Source organism: Sciurus vulgaris (genome assembly GCF_902686455.1).
Source record: "Sciurus vulgaris genome assembly, chromosome: 10".
Taxonomy (NCBI): domain Eukaryota; kingdom Metazoa; phylum Chordata; class Mammalia; order Rodentia; family Sciuridae; genus Sciurus; species Sciurus vulgaris.
Window position 1 is genome coordinate 114,720,722 of NC_136470.1, and position 26,965 is coordinate 114,747,686.

At 40.7% G+C, this 26,965-nt stretch overlaps 2 protein-coding genes across 3 annotated transcripts in view; one reads left to right on the forward strand and one right to left on the reverse strand.

Moving 5' to 3' along the window:
• The window catches only part of IHO1 (interactor of HORMAD1 1), a 34,697-nt gene extending 18,345 nt beyond the window's left edge, over nucleotides 1-16,352 (forward strand). For both annotated transcript variants that reach the window (XM_079155520.1, XM_079155521.1), the window contains 4 exons: nucleotides 2,292-2,340; nucleotides 2,511-2,598; nucleotides 13,047-13,150; nucleotides 13,476-16,352. In XM_079155520.1, the coding sequence (XP_079011646.1) occupies nucleotides 2,292-2,340; nucleotides 2,511-2,598; nucleotides 13,047-13,150; nucleotides 13,476-14,624 (1,390 nt within the window). In that variant the 3' untranslated portion in view covers nucleotides 14,625-16,352. The remainder of the gene's footprint in view (nucleotides 1-2,291; nucleotides 2,341-2,510; nucleotides 2,599-13,046; nucleotides 13,151-13,475) is intronic.
• Nucleotides 16,353-21,033: 4,681 nt separating this feature from the next.
• Nucleotides 21,034-26,965, reverse strand: LOC306670725 (uncharacterized protein C3orf62). Its single transcript, XM_079155661.1, has 3 exons — nucleotides 25,486-26,965; nucleotides 24,324-24,415; nucleotides 21,034-23,130 (listed from the first exon to the last, which is right to left on the reverse strand). Exons 1-3 carry the CDS (start codon nucleotides 25,953-25,955, stop codon nucleotides 22,865-22,867), a joined length of 828 nt encoding a protein of 275 aa, XP_079011787.1. The 5' UTR covers nucleotides 25,956-26,965; the 3' UTR covers nucleotides 21,034-22,864.

The following is a 26,965-nucleotide window of genomic DNA, read 5'->3' on the forward strand; positions in this document are numbered from 1 at the left end:
TTTCTTGTGTGGCTTTTATAAGAGATTCGATGTGATTCAAATTCCTGATCTTGAGTATTCATTTGCTTTCTTTCTGGAAGTTTGTAGAATCTTCTAATAATTTATAGAGTTTTGAAATTTGAAATAATGTGCATGTGGCATACCATAATGCCTGAGCATTGGGTAGTTCCTTTCAATCTTTCATTCTTAAGTTCTATGAATTTCTTCTTGTACAGTCAGTTGTCCATATCCATGGGTTTCTACATTCATGGATTCAACCATCCATGGATTGAAAATATTTTTAAAATGTTGGAAGTGTAGCTCAATAGTAGAGCAATTGCCTCACATGTGTAAAGCTCTGGGTTTAATCCCCACTACTGAAAAAAGAAAAAAATATTTTAAAAAATTGTCTGTAATTGAACATGTACAGACTTTTTTTCTTGTCCTTATTCCTAAAACGATGTAGTATAACAACTATTTACATAAGAATTACATTGTGTTAGTTATAACAAATAATGTAGAAACTGGGTGCAGTGGCACATGTCTGTAATCACAGTGGCTAGGGAGGCTGAGGCATGAGGATCAATAGTTCAAAGCCAGCCTCAGCAACTTAGTAAAGGCCTAAGCAACTCAGTGAGAACCTGTCTCTAAATAACATGTAAAAAAGGGCTGGGGATGGACTCAGTTGTTCAATCCCCAGTGCCAAACAAACAAACATGTACTGTAGAAATGATTTAAAATATACTACAGAATATACATAGATTATATACCAATATTATGTCATTATATATAAGGGATTTGAGCATCCTCAGAGTTTATTCTCTGCAGGGGTCCTGGAAGCAATCCCCTATGGGTATTGAGAAACAACTGCATTATATTTTTGCAAATCTACTTCTATTTTCATTCTCTCTCTTTTGGATCTCCAATTTGGGGAATATATTGGATTTCCTGGATTGGTTCTCTGCTTTTTTTAGGTCAAAAAACCTTTCAACTATTTTCCATCTCTGTTTTTTTGTTCCATTTTCTGTCATCTTTATATCTTCTAAATATTGTGATTAATTTTTAAATTTTTGCTTTTTTTTTTTTTTTTTCAGTGTTGGGTATCAAACCCAGAGCCTTGCATATTCAAGGCAAGCAATTTACCATTGATCTACATCCCCAGAGCAAATTTCTAGGTACTCTATTTTGTACTTTGCTTTTATAACATAACAACTTTCAATTCTCAACATTCTTAATTTTTTTTTTCATTTTAAATCTTTTATTGTTTTCAAGTAATATCCCAAATTTTCTCACATGGAGAATATGGTTCTAGATTTTTTTTTTTTTTTTTTTTTGTAGTATTGGGAATTGAATTCAGGGTCCTGCACATGCTAGGCAAGTGCTGTACCACTGAGTTACATCCCCCGTCCTGAAATTTCACCTTTTATAAAGTCGGTCTTAGGGAGTATCCAACAAGCAGTATGAAGAGTTGTCATATTTGTATATCAAAATTTGATTTTGCACTTGTGTTTGATAGAAAAATCTGTAGAATTTCATTAATGATTGTCCATGTCTGCATCTTTTTAAATATGGGATATTTAGCAAGGAATGGTGGTACATGCCTTGTAATCCAGCTACTCAGGAGGCTGAAGCCAGGAAGATTGTAAGCTTGAGGTCACCCTGGGCAACTTAATGAGACCCTGGGTCAAAATGAAATAAATAAATGAATAGATAGATAGATAGATATAAAGGATTGGGGATGTAGCTCAGTGGTAGAGCACTTGCTTAGCATGTGTGAGACCCTGGATTCAATCCTTAGTACTGAAAAGAAAAGAAATGGAATGTTTATTTGAGAAATAATTATGATAATCTCTTTTTTTTATTGGAAATTAATGTTTTCCCTAGAATTATCAGTATATTAATTTTATTATTTTGGCCAACATAATGGTAAGGCAAAAAGTATTTAGGAATTTTGGACTACTAAAAAGAAACCATTACCTTCCAAAGTCAGTGTTGTAAAAAGGAAAGATGGTCTTTCCTACTCTGGTAATTACTTTGGTTGCTAAAATTCACTCTTATTTAAGACACATATACTGTTAATTTAAAAACTGTTACTGTTAATTTTAAAAATAAAAATGTGATTTGCCTTGGAAATGGTCACAAACAGTTAATATCCTCCTTTTTTTTTCCAACTGGCACTGAGGTTTCTTGGGTTGAGTCTCCAACTCTGATCAGTGTTTTGATGCTATACTAGATGGACACCGGCCATATTCATGGAATCGATTCTGTTGCACGTTGTTTCAATATTTCACAAAGATTTTTTTTTCTTCTAGTGAGACTCTGTACAACTTTGTTTCCCAGGTCAGAGACAGCATTGATAGGGTAAGTATAGCTACATTTTAAGGAGTATCTTACATCTTAAGAAGTTTAATAATTCTACTGTCTTGGCTTTAGTTCTTGTAGATTCACAATTGATCATTAAATGACAGTTCTCCAAGTTAGTAAAATAAGGCAATGGTCTGTGAATGTGTTCTTAATTTTGGGTTTCTTAGTTGCAGACATCTGTGGAAAAGTCTGAGGAACATCTCAGTTCAAGAAACCAATCTATTTTGGATTCTTTGGAGAACGTGGCTAAGACATGTGAGTTTCTTATGTTTGAAGTTATCGGCAGAAGGTCTTGGCAAACAGTGAACATGAACTTTCTGACCCTAGCCAGTGTGGGTTCACATAGTGTTTCACATGAGACGGTGGGTGCATGAAGAGCCCTGAAGAGATATGAAGCACACTAAACTGGGCAGTGGAACCTACCTCTTTGTGACAACACTTTGGTCCTACAAGGCCTTTGGTGAAGTACTAATCCTCCACCCAGTAACCCTGCTATCTCAGAGCAGGTATCCTAAGGAGGTTTCTCATTTCACTGCCTGAATTGAATTGAAGACTCCCTGAGTCCCAAATGAATTGCTGGCTGTGCTACCAATAGAGATGCTACCCACTTAGGAGTTAGAAATATTCTAGTCACCTGCTGTTCTTGCTGCTTTGTGAATCACAGCATCATTTTCAATTTCAGCTGCAGTTTATAAAAAACCCTGCTCCCCTAATTAGTGACTTAAAGTAACTGAAACCTTGCCCTGGACCTCATAAACACAGAAGATGAATACATAATTCTCCATAGGTAGAAACTTCCCTGGAACTACTAATTTCTGAACCAAATAGAAAGTAAATGACTGTATGTCTGCACTTGTTTGCATTTGTCTGTTTATTTATTTATTATTTTTTTTGTTTTAGTTGTAGGTAGACACAATACCTTTATTTATTTATTTATTTTTAATGTGGTGCTGAGGATTGAACCCAGAGCCTCATACATGCTAGGCAAGCGCTCTACCACTGAGCCACAACCCCAGTTCTGTCTATTTTTTATTTGAAACAAGTTGAAGTCAACTTATTCAAATGCCATAAGATGAATTGCTCATGCTTTACAAAAAATAATGCCTTTGTATAGCTTAGAAATTAATCCCCATCTGTAGGCAAAGAAACACTACTCTGTCTTCTGGTTTCCAACCTGGGTATCCCACATATAGGGCAACTGTGCATGTGTTTGGAAACTGGTTCTGGAACGCTAGGACTGTTATCCCATTAAGAAGTAGCTCCCCCTAAAAACTGGAACAAGACAGGGATACCCTCTTTCACCACTCCTATTCAATATCGTTCTTGAGACTCTAGCCAGAGCAATTAGACAGACCAAGGAAATTAAAGGAATACGAATAGGAAAAGAAGAACTCAAACTATCCCTATTTGCGGATGATATGATTATATACTTAGAGGAACCAGGAAATTCCACCAGAAAACTGTTAGAACTCATAAGTGAATTCAGTAAAGTGGCAGGTTACAAGATCAATGCTCATAAATCCAATGCATTTTTATACATAAGTGATGAATCCTCAGAAAGAGAAATTATGAAAACTACCCCATTCACCATAGCATCGAAAAAAATAAAATACTTGGGAATCAATCTCACAAAAGAGGTGAAAGACCTCTACAATGAGAACTACAGAACACTAAAGAAAGATATTAAAGAAAACCTTCAAAGATGGAAAGATCTCCCATGTTCTTGGATAGGCCGAATTAATATTGTCAAAATGGCCATACTACCAAAAGTGCTATACAGATTCAATGCAATCCCAATTAAAATCCCAATGACGTACCTTACAGAAATAGAGCAAGCAATCATGAAATTCATCTGGAAGAATAAGAAACCCAGAATAGCTAAAGCAATCCTTCGCAGGAAAAATGAAGCAGGGGGTATCGCAATACCTGAACTTCAACTTTATTACAAAGCAATAGTAACAAAGACGGCATGGTACTGGTACCAAAATAGACAGGTAGATCAATGGTACAGAATAGAGGACACGGACACAAACCCAAATAAATACAACTTTCTAATACTAGACAAAGGCGCCAAAAATATGCAATGGAGAAAAGACAGCCTCTTCAACAAATGGTGCTGGGAGAATTGGAAATCCATATGCAACAGAATGAAACTAAACCCATATCTCTCACCCTGCACAAAACTCAACTCAAAATGGATTAAGGACCTTGGAATCAGACCAGAGACTCTGCAGATTATAGAAGAAAAAGTAGGTCCCGATCTTCAACATGTCGGGCTAGGACCAGACTTCCTCAACAGGACTCCCATAGCACAAGAAATAAAAGCAAGAATCAATAACTGGGATAGATTCAAACTAAAAAGCTTTCTCTCAGCAAAGGAAACTATTAGTAATGTGAAGAAAGAGCCTACAGAGTGGGAGAATATCTTTGCCAATCATACTTCAGATAGAGCACTAATCTCCAGAATCTATAAAGAACTCAAAAAACTCTACACCAACAATACAAATAATCCAATCGACAAATGAGCTAAGGAAATGAACAGACACTTCACAGAAGAAGATGTACAAGCAATCAATAAACATATGAAAAAATGTTCAACATCTCTAGTAATAAGAGAAATGCAAATCAAAACCACCCTAAGATTCCATCTCACCCCAATTAGAATGGCGATTATCAAAAATACAAGCAACAGGTGTTGGCGAGGATGTGGGGAGAAAGGTACACTCATACATTGCTGGTGGGGCTGCAAATTAGTGCAGCCACTCTGGAAAGCAGTGTGGAGATTCCTTAGAAAACTTGGAATGGACCCTCCATTTGACCCAGCTCTCCCACTCCTTGGCCTATACCCAAAGGACTTAAAATCAGCATACTACAGAGATACAGCCACATCAATGTTCATAGCTGCTCAATTCACAATAGCCAGACTGTGGAACCAACCTAGATGCCCTTCAATTGATGAATGGATAAAGAAACTGTGGTATATATACACAATGGAATATTACTCAGCCATAAAGAATGACAAAATTATGGCATTTGCAGGCAAATGGATGAAATTGGAGAATATCATGCTAAGTGAGATAAGCCAATCTCAAAAAGCCAAAGAACGAATGATATCGCTAATAAGTGGAGGATGACACATAAAGGGGGGGAGGGAAGGGTTAATGTTAGGGTTAGAGTTAGGGTTAGGGAGGGGGGCAAGTATGGAGGAAGAAAGTACTGTATAGAGGGTAAAGAGGGGTGGGAGGGGTGGGGGGAAGGGAAAAAATAACAGAATGAATCAAACAACATTACTGTATGTAAATTTATGATTACACAAATGGTATGCCTTTACGCCATGTACAGAGAAACAACATGTATCCCATTTGTTTACAATAAAAAAAAAGAAGTAGCAAGGCAGACAACAGAAGCAAATCAAGGTTGCTTCCTTCTATGAGGTGATAGAATAACTCATTAGTAACTTTCTAAAAAAGCACTGTTAGTCAGCTTTCTGTTGCTAGGATAAAATACTTGAAGTAATCAACTTATAAGGAGAAAGCGTTTATTTTGGCTCATGACTTCAGAGGTTTATATCCTCTTGGCCCTGTTGCTTTGGACTTGTGGTGGCACAGTTCCATGATAGAATCATGTAATCGAGGAGGCCTGTTTACCTCATGTTGGTTGGGAAGCAAAGAAAGAGACAGGGAAGGGCCAGTTCCTCATGCCTCCTTCAAGGGCATGTAACAACTTCCTTCTAGGCCCCATCTCATAAAAGTTCCACCATTTCCCAATAGTGCCATAGACTGGCAACCAAGCTTTTAACACATGGGCTTTTGAGGGACACTTGCAAACCATAGTGCATTCTGTTTTTGTTCTACATTTAAAACTGTATGTCCCAGTGACTCAGGAGGCTCAGGCAGAAGAACTGAGACCAGCCTCAGCAACCTATCTAGGCCCTAAGCAATTTAGCAAGACCTATCTTCAAAACAAAACAAACACAAATTATATGAAGTATGAAAAGGAGGGTTGCAGCAAACTGTGGTATTTTAGTCCCAGAAGAAGGAATGGAAGTGCCAAAGATCCCAATATGAGATTAAGAACCAGAAAACACTAGAACTGAATTCTGACTTTTGATCCTTAATGGTTCCTTCCTTGACTTTCAGAGCTTGAGACTCAGAAGGAGTCACACTGAAAGGGTAAACAATAACAAATATACTGGCATCATATTTTTAGAAGGCTATGGGACTGAGGGTATAGCTCAGTGGTAAAATGCTTTCCTAGCATGTATAAGGCCCTGGGTTTAATCCCCACCACCACCACACACACACACACACACACACACACACACACACACACACACAGAGAACAAACAAAAATATCAGAAGGTGAAAAAATATAGAGCCAGGTCATCCATGTGTGTGTGTGTGTGTGTGTGTGTGTGTGTGTGTGTGTGTGTGTGTGTGTGTGTGGTGCTGGGAACTGAACCCTTGTGCATGCAAGGCAAGCACTCTACCAACTGAGCTATATTCCCAGCCCAAGATTAGTTGTCGTTTGTTTGTTTGTTTGTTTTATTAGTTATTGATGACCCTTTATTTTATTTATTTATTTATTTATGGTGCTGAGGATCGAACCCAGTGCCTCACACATGCTGGGCAAGCACTCTACCACTGAGCCACAAGCCCAGCCCAAAGCTAGGTCATTCTTGAAAATGGGCACAAGTAGCCTGTTCAGAATCATTCCTTTTTTTTTTTTTTTTTTGTAAGTAATGATCAGGAATAGAAAATTAGCAATAGAAAAAGAATTAGGTGCTCGCTTCAGCAGCACATATACTAAAATTGGAACAATATAGAGAAGATTAGCATGACCCCTATGCATGGATGACAGGCAAATTCGTGAAGCATTTCATATTTTTTTAAAAAAATTTTTAAAGGAGTTGGGGTTGTGGCTCAGTGGTGGAGCACTTGCCTGGCATGTGTGAGGCACTGGGTTCGTTTCTCTGCACCACATATAAATATATAAAATAAAGCAACAACCAAAAAAATCTTTAAAAAAAATTATTTTTAAAGGTTGAAAAAAAAAAAAAGATGTCAATAGATACTGACAATTTGCCATGTGAAAGCATGACATTTATTGTGTTTACATTCATGTTGTCATGCATTTATTATTTTTATCGTCCAGTTATATAGAATCACAGTACTGGGCTTTATGGAAATAAACAAATAAACATTTTTCCACTTTCCAAAAGTAAGTTATCTGTTTAAAAAAAAAATAAAGAAAAGGAATTGGATAAATCCCCTATCATATGGCCAGGCCCTCACTCACTGAACTCGTATCAGGAAAAGGAGAAGTAAAGTTAGTATGGGAAAGTGCTATCTGGTGTATGTGTCAAGTGCCTTCATAGAGTAAGGTCATGAAATCTTTTTTCAGTCACAGTCTGCCTGCCCAGCCAGAAACTTCACTGTAGCCATCTAATCTAACTTCTATTCTTCAGCTGAGGATACCAAGGACCAAAGTAATAAAATGACTTACCTTACTTTACTTTGCGTTTAGGTAGGGCAGTTAAGTGGAGCACAGTATTTCACCTGATAGGTATTACTTCTGTTGAAAATCAATTATGTATATGATCATTAAGAAAGTAAAAAGGAATAAATGATATCAAAATTTTTAAAATTAATATATAAATCAATATATTAAGTGTGGTAATTAAATAGTAAAAATCTAGAAGAAAACATGGGCAACATTTTTATAATTTTACAATGTGATAAAAGCCTTTCCAAGCAAATCATAAAAAATTGTTAAGAAGATCCACTTATATGAGCATGATAAAACAGCAATATCTGTTCATTGTTAAATTAAAATGGAAAGGTGCTGTTCACGTGCATAGTTTGCTCCACGACACATTTTTGTGTCCGGGGAGTACATCCAGCCAATGAAAATCAGGAAAGATGTTCCCCAAAAAGGGAAGAGGATTAAGGGGTCTACTGTTATACAGGGTGGTTCCCGATATTTCCTTTTTCTCTCAGCAGCACAGCAGGGAGAACAGAACTACAGAGTGAAAGGAAAATTGCTGTCATCAGTGCAAATGAAATTTTTTCTGAGTTGCATCAGAATCTGATTTCTCAATTGAGCACTTAAGTTGCTAAAATAGGAATAAATTTTTTAAAATGTTTAACAGGAAAACAGAGATGGTCTAGAATATGGAAATGGATTTTAAATAGGATTTTTACACAAAAGCTAAAAATACCCAGTTTATAGTCAAAGCAGAAATGACATGACACTTTGAGAACACACACACACACACACACACACACACACACACACACACACACACACAGAAGATACATAATATACACATGGATAAGTTCATAAAATTCCAAAAACTGCTGTGGTTAAATCCAGGAAGTTGGGTCAGGTTCCGCATGGAAGAGACTGAATCATCTTATGCTTATTTATACTGTTAAGGATTTGAGGATTTTCTGTGGTTGGTTAGTTGGTTTTTTGTACTAGGAATTGAACCCAGGGGTGCTCAGACACTGAGCCATATCCACAGTCCTTTTTACACTTTTTATTTTGAGATAGGGTCTCCGTAAATTGCTTAAGGCCTCTCTAAATTGCTGAGGCTGGCCTTGAACTTGCAATCCTTCTGCCTCAGCCTCCCAAGTTACTGGGATTACAAGTATATAATATCACCATGCCTGTCTAGCCCATTTTATTTTATTTTACTTTTTAATATTATATTTTATTACTTTTTATTTCACTCTGGTACTGGGAATTGAATCCAAGACCTCATACACTATAGCACTGAGCTACATCTTTAGCACTTCTTAAATTTTATTTAGAGACTGGGTAATTCTAAATTGCCTTGGCTAGCCTCAAACTTGCAGTCCTCTTGCCTCAACCTCAGAATTTCTAAGACATTGCTCCATTGTCTTCAAATTCTAGTTTTGTTGTTGAAATGTCTGATTCTTTTTCTAATCTTTCCTTGCTATTCTGAGAATTAACCAAAATAGTGCCACATACCGTATGGTAATTCAGTAAAGTAGGAGAAATTAGGGAAAGTATAACGGGGGGAAATTCCATTATAAAACCAACATGGAAGATAAACTATCCAGGAATAAACTAACAAGGACACCAAACTCACCTTTTTTTTTTTTTTTTTTTTTTTTTCTGGCTTTGGGTTTTATGTCTTTATTAGAAAGGCCTTTCGTACTACAGGGTTATACACAATTTCCTGCATGTTTCCTTTTGGTACTTTTATAGTTTATAGTTTACTTAATTATGCTAAAATTATTAATCTAACTAAAATTTATGTTAATATGAGACAACTGAAATGTAATACTTTTCATTTTTGATGGGAATTGTGTTTTATTTTGATGAGAAACTCTGAAGTAAGTCACTTGAACTTAAAAGACTTTTTTATTTAGTGACTGGGGGTGGAGCTCAGTGTGTTGGGGGCGGGTGGAGCAGTTGTATAGCATGCACAAGGACCTAGATTCAATCCTCAGCATGGCAAGATAAAAAAATATATTATTTAATAGTTAGCCAGCTCACACCTGTAATTGCAGCTATTTTGGAGGCTGAGGCAGGAGGATTTTCAGTTTGCAGCCAGCCTTAGCAATTTAATAAGACCCTGTCTCAAAATAAAAAATAAAAGGACTGGTGACATAGTTCAGTGCTAAATATGGGTTCAATCCCCAGTATCACACGAACAAACAAACAAATCTTTATTTAGGTACTATTTAGTAAATCCATACCCTTTGTTGATAAGTGATATAAAGAGACAAGAGACAGAAGAATTCTGTAGTTAGAGCTGGGCATGGTGGCACATGCCTATAACCCCTGTGGCTTGGGAGACTGAGACAGGAGGATCACAAGTTTCAGGCCAGCCTCAGCAACTTAGTGAGACCCTGTCTCAAAATAAAAAATAAGGGCTGGGGATGTAGCTCAGTGGTAGAAGAATCCCCAGTCTTCCCCTGTACATACATACAAACAAAAATAAAAGCTGTAGTTAAAACCCAAAGCCTAGGACTGGGAGTGTAACTTAATGGTAGGGAATTTCCCTACACATGAACTAAGCCCTTGGTTCTATCCCCAGCACTGAAAAGACAAAAAACAAAACAAAACCAAAATTAAAAAAAAAAATAATAATAACAACAACCACGGTCTAACCAAATACCTATTGGTTAATCAAATTGAGCTCAGTTTGAATTTGTTATCCTGTACTTCCAAGTACTTGGTTTTTCTTCCATTTATTGGGAAGAGTTAAAGAACTATCATATTGCCAAATTATTTTTTAGTCATCTAACATGAAAAACTTTTGTTAAGAATCTTGAAACATGCTTTAGATAGTTATGAGCAGACAAAAAGAATATATTATGTACTATTCCTGGTTATTTATAAATTTTACTTGGTATGCATTTAAGATGTATGTGAACTGAAAATATTTTCAATGTGTTTGCCAAAGTAGAAAAAGCTAAAACAAAGGTTTTGAGATAGCCATTACAATTCTTTATTCTCTTCTGTAAGAGTTTGAAATATACCTGAATAAGATGTAAAAGAACATCTGGCCAGGCGCAATGGCTCATACCTATAATCCCAGTGATTTAGGAGGCTTAAGCAGGAGTATTGCAAGTTCAACACCAGCCCCAGCAATTTAGCAAGGTCATAAGCAATTTAGGAAGACCCTGTCTCAAAATAAAAAATAAAGCTGGGCACAGGGATGCATGCTTGTAATCCCAGCAACTCAGGATGCTGAGGCAGGAGGATCAGGAATTCAAAGCCAGCCTCAGCAGATTAGCAAGGCACTTAGCAACTCAGTGAGACCCTGTCTCTAAATAAAATATTAAAAAGGGCTGGGGATGTGGCTAAGTGGTTAAGCACCCCTGGGTTCAATCCCTGGTACCAAAAAAATTTTAAAAATAAAAAGGGGGTGTGTCTCAGTTAAGTGGGGTGAAGAACTTCTGATTGTTTCTAAACTAAACCATATTTCTATGATAAAAATATAAAGCTCTACTCTTTACTATTCTTAACATGATTGTGGTTTTATTTAAGTCATTTCTGATCTTTGTTCTGTACTTTCACTCTGTAGTTTATCATTCAAATCACAGAAATAGTTCTCCTTTTAAAGAGAAAATGCAGTCATGCCAACTTTTTGCTTAACTGTATCAGTTTATCAGTGTATCAGTCTTAGAATCAAGTCCACAAATCTTGACATGGCCCAAATACCCCTCTTTCCAGCTGTGACCTGCCTCCACTCAGGCTACATGGTCCCCTGCTCATCATGCTTTAGTCATGCTGAACTCATTGTTGCTCTTTTTGGAACATGCTCTTTTTTTCTGTTGGTATCATTCTTCCCATATGATTTAATATGTTAGACAAATATAAATGTCTTAGGAAAGTCTTATCTCACCCCTAAAATTGACTAGTCTCCCTATTACATGGTCTCAGGCTTGGAATACTTTTCTTTTAGAGTACTTATTGCATCTACAAATAGTTATTTGTGTAATTATCCATCAACTACCTGTTTTTCCTGATAAGATTGTAATTTCAAGAGGGCTTTATCTTTCTTGATCACTGTTGTCTCTGTAGTGCCTGCCACATAGAAGATGCTCATCAAATATTTGTGGAATAAATGTAACAGCATCTTCACATGACCTGTATTCTAGTAAGAGGATGGCAATAATTAATTGCAACACAATGTGTTTGTGTGTGTGTGTGTGTGTGTGTGTGTGTGTGTGTGTGTGTGTGTGTGTAGAATCTCCGCATTCAAAAAAGGGAAGTCAGTATCAGTTCTGATGTGGTTAGCACCAAAGTCACCAAACTTTTCAGGGTTCAAGTGTAAATAGGAAATAAATAAGTGGAGGATGTCAAGTGATGGTAGAACACAGTGCTACCAGCAAAGAAAAGAAGACCCAGCCAGGCAGGAATTGGTGTTTTCCAACAAGGTGAGTGCTGAGAGCATAAAGAAAAGGAATTAGTTGCACTAAGGTGGTGGATATGGCAAGGAGGGAAATGACAGAAATGAAAGTAGGAATACTCCAAGCTGAGGGAACAACATGTACTAAGTCCAGAGATAAGAAATGGGGAAGGAGAAGTAAGTCTGAGGCTTGTTAGCCAATTTAAAGATTTGAACTGCCAAGCACTGTGGCACATGCCTATAATCCCAGGGACTTGGGAGGCTGAGGCAGGAGGATCACAAGTTTCAGGCCAGCCTCAGCAACTCAGACCCTGTCTCAAAATAAAAAGGGCAGTTATGTCACAGAGCATCCCTGGGTTCAATCCTTAGTACCACAGAAAAATAAAGAAAAATTTGGATTTTGTTCAGTGGCCAGAGGAATGCAATTGAACCAATGAAGTTTTCAGAGTGTGCAAGATGATATCTGCATTCTATAAAGATCACTCTTAGGCCTGGGGTTCAGTGACAGAGCACTTACCTGCATGTATGATTACCTGAGTTTCATCCCCAGCACCACCAAACAACAGACAAACAAAAAAACACTCTCATGACAGGGCCAAGGGCAGCAGATTCTCTGGGACCTCTGTAGATGCCAGTCCAGGCCAGGATCTTCTCAGGGAAGGAGAGAAAAATAGGCTGTGAGAAAGCACTCTGGTCAGAGAACATAAGAGTCCTGGGTGCTAGCAGAGAAAGTTCAGTAGTCCATGTTAGTGTGGGCAGGAGGTGTATACCACAGTCTTCATATGGTGAATTGTAATTTTTTTAAATTTAGTGCAAGAGACTGCACAGGCCCAGAGTGACCTGATATTTGAGGCAGTGCAAGAGAAGGGCAATGTGGAGCAGGCCATTCTTGAGATGCAGAAGAAATTTGAAGCTGTAAGTAAAAACCCCAACTTCTTTTCTCAACTGTGTTTTTGGTTTTGTCACTAAGACCCAGAGATACCTTTAAAGTTGCAAAATTTCAGCCAAGAATAGAGGCCAGCACAGCCTGTTAGAAAAGAACCAGAGTATAAGCTAGCTTCCTTCCCCAAGTCTTCCTGGTAGAATGTACACCCCAGGGCCCTGCTCTAGAGTGTAGCTATCCTTACCCTGTGAGGTACCCTGAAAGGGATAAGACTTTGTCCACTGATTTGTTCTCATATTTTACTGTGCATTCTGACTTGCACTATCCATCACTCTCTTTTTCACTGCTTTCCCCCAGAGACAAGCAGAGATTATAGAAATGAAATCCAACCTGAAGCACCTGGAAATTTTAGTTGTTCAGCAGAGTAAGGACTTCCAACAGCTATGTGAACAGCTAGACCAGCTGAATGTGCCCAGTGTCCTAGCAGAACTGAAGAGATTGATCTTAGTGCCTCAGGTACCTGGGCATGTGAAAGACAATACTTCTCAGACCTCACCACATCTGGCCCAGAGCCTCAGTTTCACCAGGCAGGAAAAATATGCCTCTGAGGAGCTGGTTATGTGGCAGGTGCAGGCTCCCACTGCTGCAGGGAATCCAAGTACAGGCTCCCTGGTCACTAGGGAGTTTGGTATCAAGGATGAGGGAGCAAAGAGTGATGCTCTCCAGAAAGAGGCTGCATTGCCAGCCCTTTGGCCTCATAAAGGACATGGGCATGTAAAGGACAAGTCAGTACAGACTAACTGCAAAAATTGGGCAATTACTAAAACAGATCCCAAGAACCATGGTTCCAGCATCCCAGGCTATAAGGTTCTTGGTGACAGTGACCAGCTTTACCAAGGAACTTCACAGCTCATATCCCTAGACTTACACAACTTTACAACGAGCATTAAGAATCTGTGCCCAGAGTATCAAGCTATAAGTATGTTCTCCTGCGCCCCTAGTGAACAGTTGGAAACTGAACAAAAAGGCAAGACTATAGAAAGAGGGAGGAAAGGCAAGAGGCAGCAGACCAGGAAAATTCACAGAGGCAGGCTTGCAAGGAAAAGAGATCAAACCCCAAGTAAGATTTGTATTTTCAATCCTATGTATCAAAGTCCCCAGTCTCCACTTTCTGAACAACAAAGGCTCCCCATAGGGCAGCAGGAACCCCTTGCTCAGCCTCTGCATCTGCGGGGTCCTAGAAGCTCCACAAAATCAGTCTGCCATATTCTGGGAGGAATTGTCAAGCCCAGTAAAATAACAACAGCAGTTCAAGGGAGCCTCTCAAAGTTCCCTGGATGTTCTTCCCAAGACAAAGAGCGGCATTCCAGCAGCTCCCAGGGGGACCACCAAATGCGCTGGTTCAGTGACCTCAACCTTGGAAATTCAGAGTCTACTCCATGCAAGGAGACAGGGAATAATTTGCTTTATGATCTGGGTTTTGATAGTAGTGATGATGACTTCTGACCAGCCAACAGTGACTTTAGCTGATGGTTTATTGATCTCAGGTAGAAAGACAAATTGCAGAATTCTCGAACTGGTCAGTAGTAGAAAATCCCTGAAATCTTTTTGGGAACCTCAGGGTGAGAGCCCCTGCTAGGATGGGGTCAGTGGGTGGTGGGGGTAGGATCAACTCTCTGGGTATCAGTTGTTATTCATGACAAGGACATAAAGGACAAATGCATCCTTAATTATTGGAATGAAATGTAGAGACAGTGGTCTTTGGTGGTGATAAGATATGAAACAACAGCCTGGTGGTGGGGGCATTGGGAGAGTGGGGTACTTGTTGAAAGGGGGATAGCTTCCTTATAGAATATTGTGTAGCAGAAGGGCTCTCATGAAACTCTTGCTGTGACAACATGACTCCCAAACACTATATGTTTTGTCTTCAAAACATTGCCTGTGTATGATCAATACTTTTCCAGGCCTCTGGATTTTTTTTTTTTTTTTTTTTTTTTTTTAATCTTTATCCAGTTACATTGTCAGAGAGTTTTCATTGATCAGTGGGCATATTACAGAACACACTAAGTCAGTCTTCTTCTGAACAGTATCAAAGCTGCCAATGAAAGAGGCAACATGCTCAAAACAACTGTCCAGAGCACCATAGTTTTAAGCTACATGAGTCCCTTTTTCCTCCTGACTTTTTTCCTTTTTGTTTTTCAACTACTCTTTTATGCCTAATAATAGTGCCTGTAGGCCCTGGAGAGCCTGGCTTACATAAGACTTTGGTTTTTCACTTGTATCTTGAAGTTTTTTAATTTTTGCAGCACATATCTGTTTCTTTTGTAATAAAAAAATAAAGTCTTTTAAAAGTATATATTGTTTCATTAAGTTTATTGAACTGACCCCTCAGTTCAATTTTTTAAGTTTATTTAAGAAAACAAATTGACTAGATAGATGCATACCATCTTTTTATTTTCTAAGGCTCTCATAGATGATTTGAATGAATACCGCATTCAAACTGTTTTTTTTTTTTTTTAAATCCTGTTTTGTATGAAAGTGAAAATCCTCATGGGATGAAATATTTCCAGAATATGTCCATTTCCAAATTGATACAGTAAATGACATTGGGACTACCGAATTACACTCAGTTGCCAAAAGACTGTTTCAGAAAGCAATGCTTCTTGATTTTTTTTTATTCTTTATTTTCAGGGATATATGTCCCATAAAAGTCTGAAGGAGTTAAATTTGCCTGTGACACCCTTGGCATGGGTGTCAGACTCCAGTCTAAGCTGTTCTCATTCTCCTTTTCAGACTAAGGGCCTCCTGTGGTCTGTAGCTGGGACCCATGGTCAATCACAGTAACTTTGTCTGAGGTCAAGAAGTTCAAGGGGGCTGGGGCTATAGGGGGCTGGGGCTATAGCTCAGTTGGTAGCATGCACAAGGCCCTGGGTTCAATCCCCAACACCACAAAAAAAACAAAAAACAAAAAAAGAAGTTCAGGTATGGGTTCTGCCTCAGGCTGCCCTGGCTTCTTCTCTCTGTAGGCAGCATTTGGCTGTCTGCTCACTGGTCCTCTGCGGTCTCCACTACCTTCCCTTGATGATTTTCGTTGCTAGTTCAAAGAGTTATGGGAGGAAGAAGCCCATCCTTTCAGCCCTTCCCAGACTGACTACAGGTGCCTAGTAAGTGTTAGCATGAAGTTTAAAGGGCCCTATAACTGCAAATTTTTTATTACTCTAAATTGAACAGATTAATACTTAGTCATTTTAATTCAAGGTTTAGATCATTTTAATTCAAAGTTTAGATCCTAATGGGAGAACACCATCAGTATTTTTGACTGTGGTCCTTCTGCCCTCACCTAGTACTGAAAATTGAACCCAGGGGTACTACTGAGCCACATCCCTACTCTTTTGTACTTTTTTATTTTTATTTTTTAATTTTTTTGGGGGGGTGCCAGGGATTGAACTCAGGGGCACTCAACCACTGAACCACATCCCCAGCCCTAATTTGTATTTTATTTAGAGACAGGGTGTCACTGAGTTGATTAGCACCTCATTTTTTGCTGAGGTTGACTTTGAACTGAAGATCCAGGCTCAGCCTCCTGAGTTGCTGGGATTACAGGCTTGCGCCATAGCTCCTGGTCTGTATTTTTTATTAGGAGACAATGTCTCGCTAAATTGCCAAGGCTGGCCTCAAATTTGCAATCCTGCCTCAACCACTGCAATAGCTGTGATTATAGGCCTGCATCACCACACCCAGCAACAACGACCTTCTTGAAGGGTTTAACTTGAAAATGCCAAAGAATGACCCTCTATTCTTTGACTCTGCTATGAGTTATGATATCCTGTATTTCTTCAGAAGTATTTTGTGTAATGAAGTCAAAGTTCAGAGTGATTCAGTATTCCACGAATTAGATGTTTTTGTAGGATGAGCAATAAACTTATCTCCTAACAAAGCTAGGTTAATTAAAATTACACTGTCTTTGCTGATCATCAGGAAAGGATATTCTGTTTCTTATTTTATTCCTAAGGCTTTTCTTCTTCTCCTTCTTCTCTCTTAATTAACTACTGTGGTTCCTGCCAGACTTGGTGAGCGTGACACAGCCCAGGCATGTCCCTGGAGACATGCATTATTTTTGGCTCTTTGTATGCTTCTGGAGATGTACGGAGCTACACAGGCAGAGGTAGTGGGTAGGCAGTCTATGGGCCAGGGCCCAGAGAGCCTCCCAAGGGCTCCTCCCTCTGTTACAACTCCATGTACAACTGAGAATGAAAATGAACTGACTGCAGCATCTGATTATCTGACATTCCAGGATCAATTTAAATGTCACCTACAGAAAAGCCTTTCATGACCTCCCTACTCACCCTACTCCCCACCTATTGCACACTGCTCCATCTGAAATGTCTTAATTTGTGTACTTGTGTTTCATTTGCCTTGCCCAAGAATATTAACTCCAGAAGCAAGAGCAGCATCTTCCCTGTCCCTGCTGTGTCCCCAGTATGCAGGAGAGTGCCTGACACTAGTACACAGTTGGGTAAGTACTTATTAAAGGCAGGGATTGCATTCTCATGCAAACAGCTTTCTATAGCATCTGTTTGCAGTTTCCCTTTTTATTGTTCGTTTCATTTTGTTTTTGTTGTGTGTGTGATGTTTTTTGTTTTTGTTTTGTTTTGTTTCCCTCCCTTCTTTTTTGCCTCAGGAAGTTTTCAAAGGACTCCTGATGAGGGGTCTTTGGCAAGATGTCCACTTCTCTGTCCCAGTAACTCCTCTCTCACCCAAAATGTCCAGAACATAACAGCCTCCCTGTCCTCAAAAAAATTAGTTGAGTCTTACAAAGGTGGGATAGTTCTGAAATTTCTTTATACCAGAATTTAGGCCAAAATTCTTAATCAAATCAGGCATTTTCCAGACAGTCCTTCCACACTAGGGCTGGGATCCATTGTCAAATAGATTTCCTGAGTAAAGCTTTGTTCCTTCTTTAAAACCTAAATATTAAGGTACTCCCACCCATTCCAAGGAGAAAGCAAACTTGCAGAACCTGAAATGGACTCAGGATGACAGAACCTTTTCTATAATTGTCTATGATCAGGTACACTGGCTTCCCAAGCCTCCCTTGTTTGCATGATTCTTTCACTGGATTGTGCTGCCATATTAAGCATCTTGTAACTCTGTCAGGGTGGTACTGTTTTGGCACCAGACAAGTGCCTAGCCATTTCAGCATAGATATTGACCTGAGTTGCCATTTCAGGAGAGATTGACCTGAATTAGGCCCCTTTTGCAAATCCTCTTTATCAGTCTTTCTGACATTAGCATCTCACAAGTCCCCTGGCAGCAGGATGTTGTTGCTATCCTATTGGTTTATTCCTGAGTATGAAGATGAGGGACAGTCCCCTAGGTTGTTTGTCTTCTTCCTGCTCTCCTGACCCCTTTGGAATCTTCTCTAGGATTGAAAGGGTCCAGGAGAATGCCATCAAGCCAGGGCAGGTAGACCAGGAGGTAGTTCCCTTATTCTCCAACAGAGGGGAGCAGGAGGCAAAGCAAGGGGAATCCTGAGACTCAGAGAGGAGAAGATAGGTTCCAGTGCCCAGTGGTGCTGCACTAGTAGAGTAAAAGGCATGCTAAAAGTGCCCTGATGCACACCTGGCAAGAGTTCTGATTCTAGGACAGATCCATGTGCCATTTGGATAGGCTAAGGTCAAGGTTCCAGTTCCCACCTCTCAACTATGTCTCTTTAATTGTCCCTTTGAAAGAACTGCTGCTCTTTCATCCCTGTCCTTGTTCCTTGTCCTGTCTCTTTTCTTGTTCTGTCATTTCCTCCTCAGCCTTCCCCTCCAGCCCTCCAGCTTTTCCTTCTAGGAGCTTCTAAAGACCAACTCCTGCTTTAAGTATTTGTAACAAAGTTTATCAATCTGTTTATAAAGTTGGTTTATAGTGATTTTGGCCTACTGGTGGAATGTGGCCATGGGATCTTCATACACTTGGATGTGCCCAGCTTCTCATATGCTTTGTGCTATAATTTAAATATGCAGTTTGCAGGTTCCAAAGTTCCTATTTATTCTTCAATCTGCCTTGCTTCTATTTTGATACTGGTAATCCAAATTACAGTTTGGTGTTTCCACGGATACAATTCAGTGATTGTTTAGCTTGCCAAGATGAACTGCCGGGGGGCAGGGGCAATGATGTAAAAGATTTATAAAGACATGACCAAGGTCAACTATCATGTTTGCCTGAGAATGCTTTGGTCCCAGCTCCCTGAAAACTTGAGGAAGTTTTATTAAATTATATGTTCTAGGCATCTGTCTCTGCTGCAGCTAAATTCCTGAAGAACAACTCACCACATTCTGTTCTGAGCTCACATTTGCCCGTAGTATTGATGTGGATGACAAATGCAGGAAGGTCTCCTTGGAGTACCTCGGAGAACCAGGGATATAGAGGCAGGAGTGGATGTCAACAGGAGATGAGGCCCACATGCTAATCTGGGGACTGGCATGTTAGAGGCTCATGTCTCACCTGCTATGCCCAACAACTACTCCTACAGTGAGAAAAAGTCCCTTGTTCTGGGATCCTAGGATGACCTGTTTGGTAATCTGAAAATTTAACATAAAGCCTTTGCTAAAATAGAAGTATACCTGTCTTCTAGCCAAGGAGAACCTGAACCCTCCTTCCTTCCCCTCCTTGGGTTGAATCCTCATTTCCAAGGGCCACAATCTCCACCCTACGCAGAAAGAAATTTTAAATCTTCTCATTGCAGTCTTCTAAAACTAGAGCTTGATCACCATGAACAGGAGCCACTTCCTCCTCTGCAATGCCCTGCCTGAGGATGGAACAGACCCCAATCAGTTAATTGAGTTCCTAAGAAATTACTTTGTGAGCCAGGTGTGGTGGCTAGGGAGGCTGAGGCAGAAGGATCTCGAGTTCAAAGCCAGGCTCAGCAATGGTGAGGGGCTAAGTAATTCAGTAAGACTCAGTCTCAAAATACAAAATAGGGCAGGGGATGTGGCTCAGTGGTTGAGTGCCCCTACATTCAATCCCCAGTACCCACCCCTGCCCCCTTCCCCCCCGCAAAAAAAAAAGTGCAATAGTAATTGCTTTGTGAATCCTAGAGTGCCCAGCCTAAAGGAGCCCCCTTGTCAGTCTTGCCTAGCCCTCCTGTTGTGACCCCTAGAAACAGTGCTGATTTGGTCTGGGCAGGTATCTAGTGAGGGACATTCATGGCTAGTTAATTTTAATAAAACAACTTTAGGGCAAGGGATGGAGCTCAGTGGTAGACCACTTGCTTAGCATGTGTGAGGCCCTAGGTTTTTATCCCTAGACCACAAAAAAGCAAAACCAAAAAGTTTTAATTTTTTACATTAGTGATACAGGTTACAGATAAATCAAAAATACAAGGAAAAAAAAGACCATATTCCTTATTGCCCCTCATAAAACAGTTTTTTGCTCATACACATTCTCGAAAACTTGGAATCAATTGCAATTTACTAAAAACATTTAAAATTTTGGAATAAAATTTTAAATTTATAGAAAAATTGACAAAGATATAAGCTCAGAGACCCTTCACCTGGCTTTCCCAGGGCTAAATATCTGTGAATATTAGGAAATTGACATTAATACATTAACCCCAGACTTTGTTTTCTATTAAAGTTCTCTTTCTGTTCTAGATGCCGTCCAGTTGTACATTTTGTTTAGTCATTGTATCTCTTTAATCCCTACTGATCTGTGAGTTTTTGAGTCCCTGTTTTCCATGACCTTGACAGTTTTGAGTTCTGGCCAGGGATCCCTTAGCATGTCCTTCAATTTTGTTTTATCTGACATTTGTCTCATGGTTACACACTGGGTAGGGATATGGGTTTTGGTAAGAATACCATGAGGTGAAGCACTCTCTGCATCCTGTTGGGTTATGTGTGACATCCACATAACACCACTGATGTTAACATTTTTTTTTAGCCATTGGTGAACTTTTTAATTTGTATGTGGTGCTGAGAACTGAACCCATACTAGGCAAGCACTCTACCACAGAGCCACAATCCCAGCCCTGATGTTAACTTAAATCACTTGGTTAAGGTAGCGCCTGCAGTTTTCCCACTGTTAAGTTTATGATTTTTCTTTCCTTTAGTTATTGGGGAAAAGTTACTAAGCCCAGCTCAACCACAAGGGGTAATGGTGGAGTTAGAATGTGAGAGTGGGAATTAAGCGTCACCTCCTCTGAGAGTGTTCATATCTATACATAGTATTAGAAATGTGCTAGTTTGAGATATGACATCAAATGACCTAACACCTTTGATTCAAATCATTCATTCTTCACCTGAACAAGGACAGCCAAGGATGCTGTGAGCACTAAGAACCTGACCTCCAACTCCATAGGCTGTGCATGCTTATTGAGGGTGCTGCCTTCTGTAGGCACTGAATGGCAGGTAGGGAAGAGCCTCTGGTTAGCCTTGTCCTCTCCTCCTGCCCTAAGTAGGGCAGTGCCAGTGGCCATACTGGGTGGGAACAAATGAACACCCACCAGGAAGGCCAAAACAAAAAAGTAGCCAGGGACCAGCTGCACCATAGTTTTGGGGGCACAGTCAGGTGCTAGGCTGAACTTTTCTTAGGAATGGGTAGTGGGTCTGTGATCGCTGCCTTCAAGCCCAGAGGACTCACCAGAGTTGCGGTGAAAGTATGTGACTGTAGTCTCAAACTGGACCTATTTCCAGGGCTGCTGGCCTACTGGACAGTTACTCAGTCACTGGCCTTTCCCCCAGTTCTGATTTGTTCAGGTTTTGGTTCTAATAACCACCCAGTGCCAGCCTCTAGTTCCATCTTCCCTTATTATCTCAGAAGGTAGGCAAGACCCTGAGACTCAAGTTTCTGGGAAATATGAAAACTTGCCCAATAGTTGGTTTTCCTGAGAAGACATCATGGTTTTGAAATATTTGTGCAAATAGTTGCTGGTGATGTCCTTTTTTTCTAGGGGTAGGGTTGGAGTCAGCCCTGCTATGCTTTTGCTGTTACTGATCTCAGGCCTGGCCCCTCCTTCATTCACTGCCCTGTCTTGGCCCAGCAGGGTCACTACCATGGGAACCAACCATGGTAGCCAGACCTGCTGTGGGATGGATGAGATGTAGGTACAGAGCCTGTATCTTCTCTCCTCAGCTGGGGCCAAGGTATCTGTGCATGGTAAGGAGGCCTAATGGGAATGTCCTGTTAGAAGATCTGCCAGCAACTCTGATTCAAAAAAGGAAACCTCTACAGAGGCTACTCTCTGAACTGGGCAGGTAGTTTGGGACATGAAAAGGGCATGGGGCACATGCAGGAAACAGGATGTTTCCTGTGTGTGCAAGGGGAGCAAAGTATATAAGGGGATCAGAGGGCCCAGGCTAAGGTCTAGCTTTATGCTGATTTTTCTGCATAGGCTAAGCGGGCCTAGGGGTGGGCTGGTCCCAGGGGGTGCACAAAGCCCATCCTGGTTGTAGCTCCCACACTTTTTCAAGGGCCCAAGGAAAAGAATACCAAGAGATACAGCAGAGACACAACCCATACCTACCTTCAGCACTGGGTATAGTGAACATTAATTAAACACTTCCAAAACAAGTTAAAAAAAATATCAACAGTATGAAATATCCCAAAGCAACAGGATACAAAAACTGGGTTCTCAGGGACACAACTAAAGAATTCATCTTCTGCCAGCCCTCTGAAAATGCAGCTCCTGTTGTGGCTGCTTCTGCATAGGCTACCTGATGGCAGCCTCTACTGTAAAGAATCCAAGCTAAAAGCAACTCTCCTTACTCAATTTGGTATTTAAAAGACGTCATCAAGTTGTAGTCCTCTTCCAAATCCAGAACCGTCTCAACAATATTCTGATCATCAAAAGCCTGCTTGAGGCTGCTAGGGTCTGCATCTGAGGACTTCTGAGGGCTCTCGTCCACAAGTAGGGCCCAGGCTTCCTCCTTGAAGGGTGAATCTTGGCAGCGACCACACACACGGTTCAATTCATTTTCAAATTCTAGTTTTCCAGCCAATTCTTCAATAGTTCGGATGCTTGTATGGTCTTAAAGATAAGAACATTCAACTTACAAATCTAAGGAGAGGTTTCTAAAGACATTTCACGCACTAGTTAAAAACCATGACTGTGAGAGATTGGGTAGAGCTGGGCATTCGCACCCCAGGGCAGACAGGTTGCCAGAGTGAATGCCAAAGTAAAGTGGGCTCGGTGTGCTCTTTTGAGGCACACATGTTTATCCATCCCCAACTATCTGCCCGTTTCTAAGTAAGTTATAAGTGGGGAAGACACAAAAACGCACATACTTGTCTTGGATCTCAGGGAACTCCCTAATACGAAGGGATAACAAGACATGGTGTGAAACAAAAAGGGTCTTCGGGGGAATCAAAATGCTGTCTGCTGCTGGTGAGGGTCAAGGAGATGGTGGGTAGAGGCAGTGATGACTTCAGTTTTATCTCCTGGTGCTACTGGAGGAGACTCAGTTCACTGAGTCACAGGCTGGCAGAGGTTTTGTGGCCTAAGGTGAGTACCACCCTTCACCAGGCTTCCCTCCCATTCTTCGTAACCTGGAGACCCTATAAAGCCAAAGCACTCAAAACTATGCATCCCTTAACTATATAATCCCAGCAACTCAGGAGGTTTGAGGCAGGAGAATGGCAAGGTCAAGATCAGTCTCAGAAATTTAGTGAGACCCTTGGCAACGTAGAGAGACTCTGTCGCAAAATAAAAAAATAAAGGACTGGGGACATAGTCCAGTGGTAAAGCACTCCTAGGTTCAATCCCCAGTCCCCCACCCCTCCAAAAAGACACATAGTTCATGCACACGCTGTACAGATTTGTTAGAAAGCATGTCTGACAAACTGTATACTATGTTAACAGTGGCTATCTCTGGGTGAGGGGAAGTACAGAAGAGCTTTTGGCTTCTTCTACTTTTATTCAGCTAGACTACTCTTTCCTCCTCTTTGCCTATGTCCTGTTTACTTCAGATCTAAGCTCAAGGACCTTCTTTGCCTTCAGGGGCCCACTATAATTAAGACATTTATGAAATGACCTGATTGATATGTGACCTCATTAGGTTATCAGTTCTGTGAAGGCAGGGACAGGAATTGACTAATGTGTTGCTCTATGCAGAGTCTGTTGTAAACAAAACAAACCCACCAAATATGAATAATAAGAGTTTTTTCCTACCCGTCCCCATCTAAGACATGGAGACTCGGCCTGCATAAAGGACCTATACTTACCAATCATATCCAGCAGATCCTTTGTGACTTCTTGACCAGAATTGTTGAGTGGCATGTTTGAGTCAACTTTCAAATCTCTCTCCATATCTTTCCTGCAACCCCAGAAAGGGGAAAAAAGGTGGGGAATTAGATTCTCTTTCAAGAAAATATTGGAGGGGAAAGTGTTTGATAAATCGAAAAGATTACTGGTGATTTTACATTGTCATTTATACTGTGATTACAGAATAATCAGACTGTTAATCAGTGAAGAAATTAATAGCATTATCTGAATGATTCACAAACATCACATGCTGCATTAATGCTTATGTATATCAATATAAATACCTGTGGAGTTTAACCTTTATTCCTTTGGGCAACCCAAATGCCTGGACTTTTTTATTCCCCACTTCAGTACTGAGGACTGAACCCAGGGGGGCGCTACCACTAAGCAACATTGCCAGTCTTTTGTATTTTTTGAGAGTTCCTTGCTAAATTGACCAGGTTGGCCTTGAACTTTTACAATCTTCCTGCCTCAGCCTCTCAACTTGCTGGGATTACAAGTTTGTGCTACTGCCCCCAACAAGATGGAAGGACTCTGAAGTTGCATCCCATATGTGGTTAACTGTACTCAAAGTCAAGGTGCTCAGGACCAGGCAGTTTGAAGCCACTTGAGAGATCTAGGCAAGACTTAACCTGGTGTTCAAAAGACTTCAGGGCAGGCAGGGGAGGGGAACAAGGACAATAACAGAAAGTAGGACTTAGTAGGGTCCAGCCTTTGATTCAGCCTTTCCCCAATGTGGGCAAAGGAAGGTATCAAAGTTTCTAGTATACCAAATTCAAATACAAGTTAAGATGGATTTAAGATTTTTGTTTCTGCAGCATAAAAAAATGAGGTTATTTTTAAAAATTGTTATTTAGTATTCATTACTCCTTTGAGAACTAGAAAGTGGTTTCCATGGCTAGTTTGACATCTAGGATTGACAACCAGGCCCTCAACCCAAACACATACACAGGTAACTTGTTTTCTGGGTAAATTTTAGAGAATATTTGTTAACTTCCCAAATGGTCCTAGAGATCTGAAGAGAAGGCAAGAACACTGACATGACTATGGGATTTTCAACAATTTTTTTCAGAAACAAGAATCTTCTTAATTGTAGTTATTAAACTGTCAAATTAGAATCACCTTAAACTTTCTTTTCTCCAGTTTTCCCCATCTCCTGCAGGTCTCCAAAACTGTCTTTCAGGTGCCAAAATGGAGGAGTGCATCAATACATTTTCCTTGCTGGTCAGAGGTTTTCTTTTGGGGCATAAAGCGTGCGGTTTTGCATTAACTGGGACATGGTATGGTACAAAGGCAGGGTTCTCATTATCAGAAGCACAAGGGGCAGCAGCAAACAGGGCAGTAGAGGAGCAGGCTGCCAGAGGGTGTCTTCTACAGAGAACCCTGTGCATGGGTAGGGAGAAGGGAAGCGATGTGGCACCTGGCTCTAGCCTCTGCTGGCCTGTGCACTCCTGGGAATAACTGACTCCTTCAAAGGCCCGGTCAATGGCTGCAGTCAGCTCCTTTCTGCATCTTCTTAGTTTTTCGGACATTTCCCCTAAAAGGGACCATGCCTTTATTATGTAATACATTGGAAATGCAAAGAGTAACATGAGAATGAGGGTACAGATGAGGCTGCCAACCAGACTGAGAGAGGCACTTGCCACATCTTCCTAGTGGTTAGCCCATGCTACAGGACCCAGCGGGAAGACCCGCACCAGCTCCACCTCCCTCCTGCCAAGGTTCTTGTGAGGGGCCCTCAGGCACCCCCACCCCCATTCCCTGCCCCACCTTCCCCAGTCTCCCACACCTCTGCCCCATCTCATCACCCTGTCCCACCACAGCCCACCCGGCTGCCTGCCCCTGCTCCAACCAGCCGTGGGACTCAGAGGCCCAGCCCTATCCTCACCCACCTCACCTAGCAGCGTGATGATACCACAGCCCTCAACGGTCACTGCGCGCGCAGGCCGCGCGTGCCCGAGGCCGGCAGTCCCAACCCCCGCGGATTAGGTTAAAGGTCAGACAAAAAGCCCGGACCACCGTGTTCTTTAAACCCATGTGGCCGGGAGGGGCAGCAAAGGCCTGGTACACAGAGGGAGGCAAGATATTTGGGGCACGAGAATGGGGAGCAAGGGGCCGGTTGTGGGGTTTCCGGCAGGGTCGGGGAGAAAACAAGTCTGGAAAAGCCTATTACCAACAAATATTACTCAAAAGTGCATGAAGAAAGCCCTTTTCTAGACTTAAACTCCCACAAAGGTTCTGTTCTCAAGTTAACATAGACAAACAACTAGATACTGTACTCTGCAGTTTTGTGAATGGACTTCTTTTTCCCACACAGGATCTGTCTCAATTCATCAAGGATAGTGGGGGACATAACTACTAGGTTCCACAGGAGGTTGAGAAACCTCAATACCAAGTATTTTGATTTGCTTATCAGAAGGAAAGCTGGAAATTCCAAGACGACTCAAAGGAGAAACAAATAGGCTTCAGTGTTAATTTTTAGAACATTATAAACCCATCTCAGCGAACAGCAAAGGAAAAGGGGACAACAAGTTTACTTGAGGCTTGGTTTACTGTGGCCAGACTACTGGGGTGACCAGTATGGGTACCAGAACCAGAAATC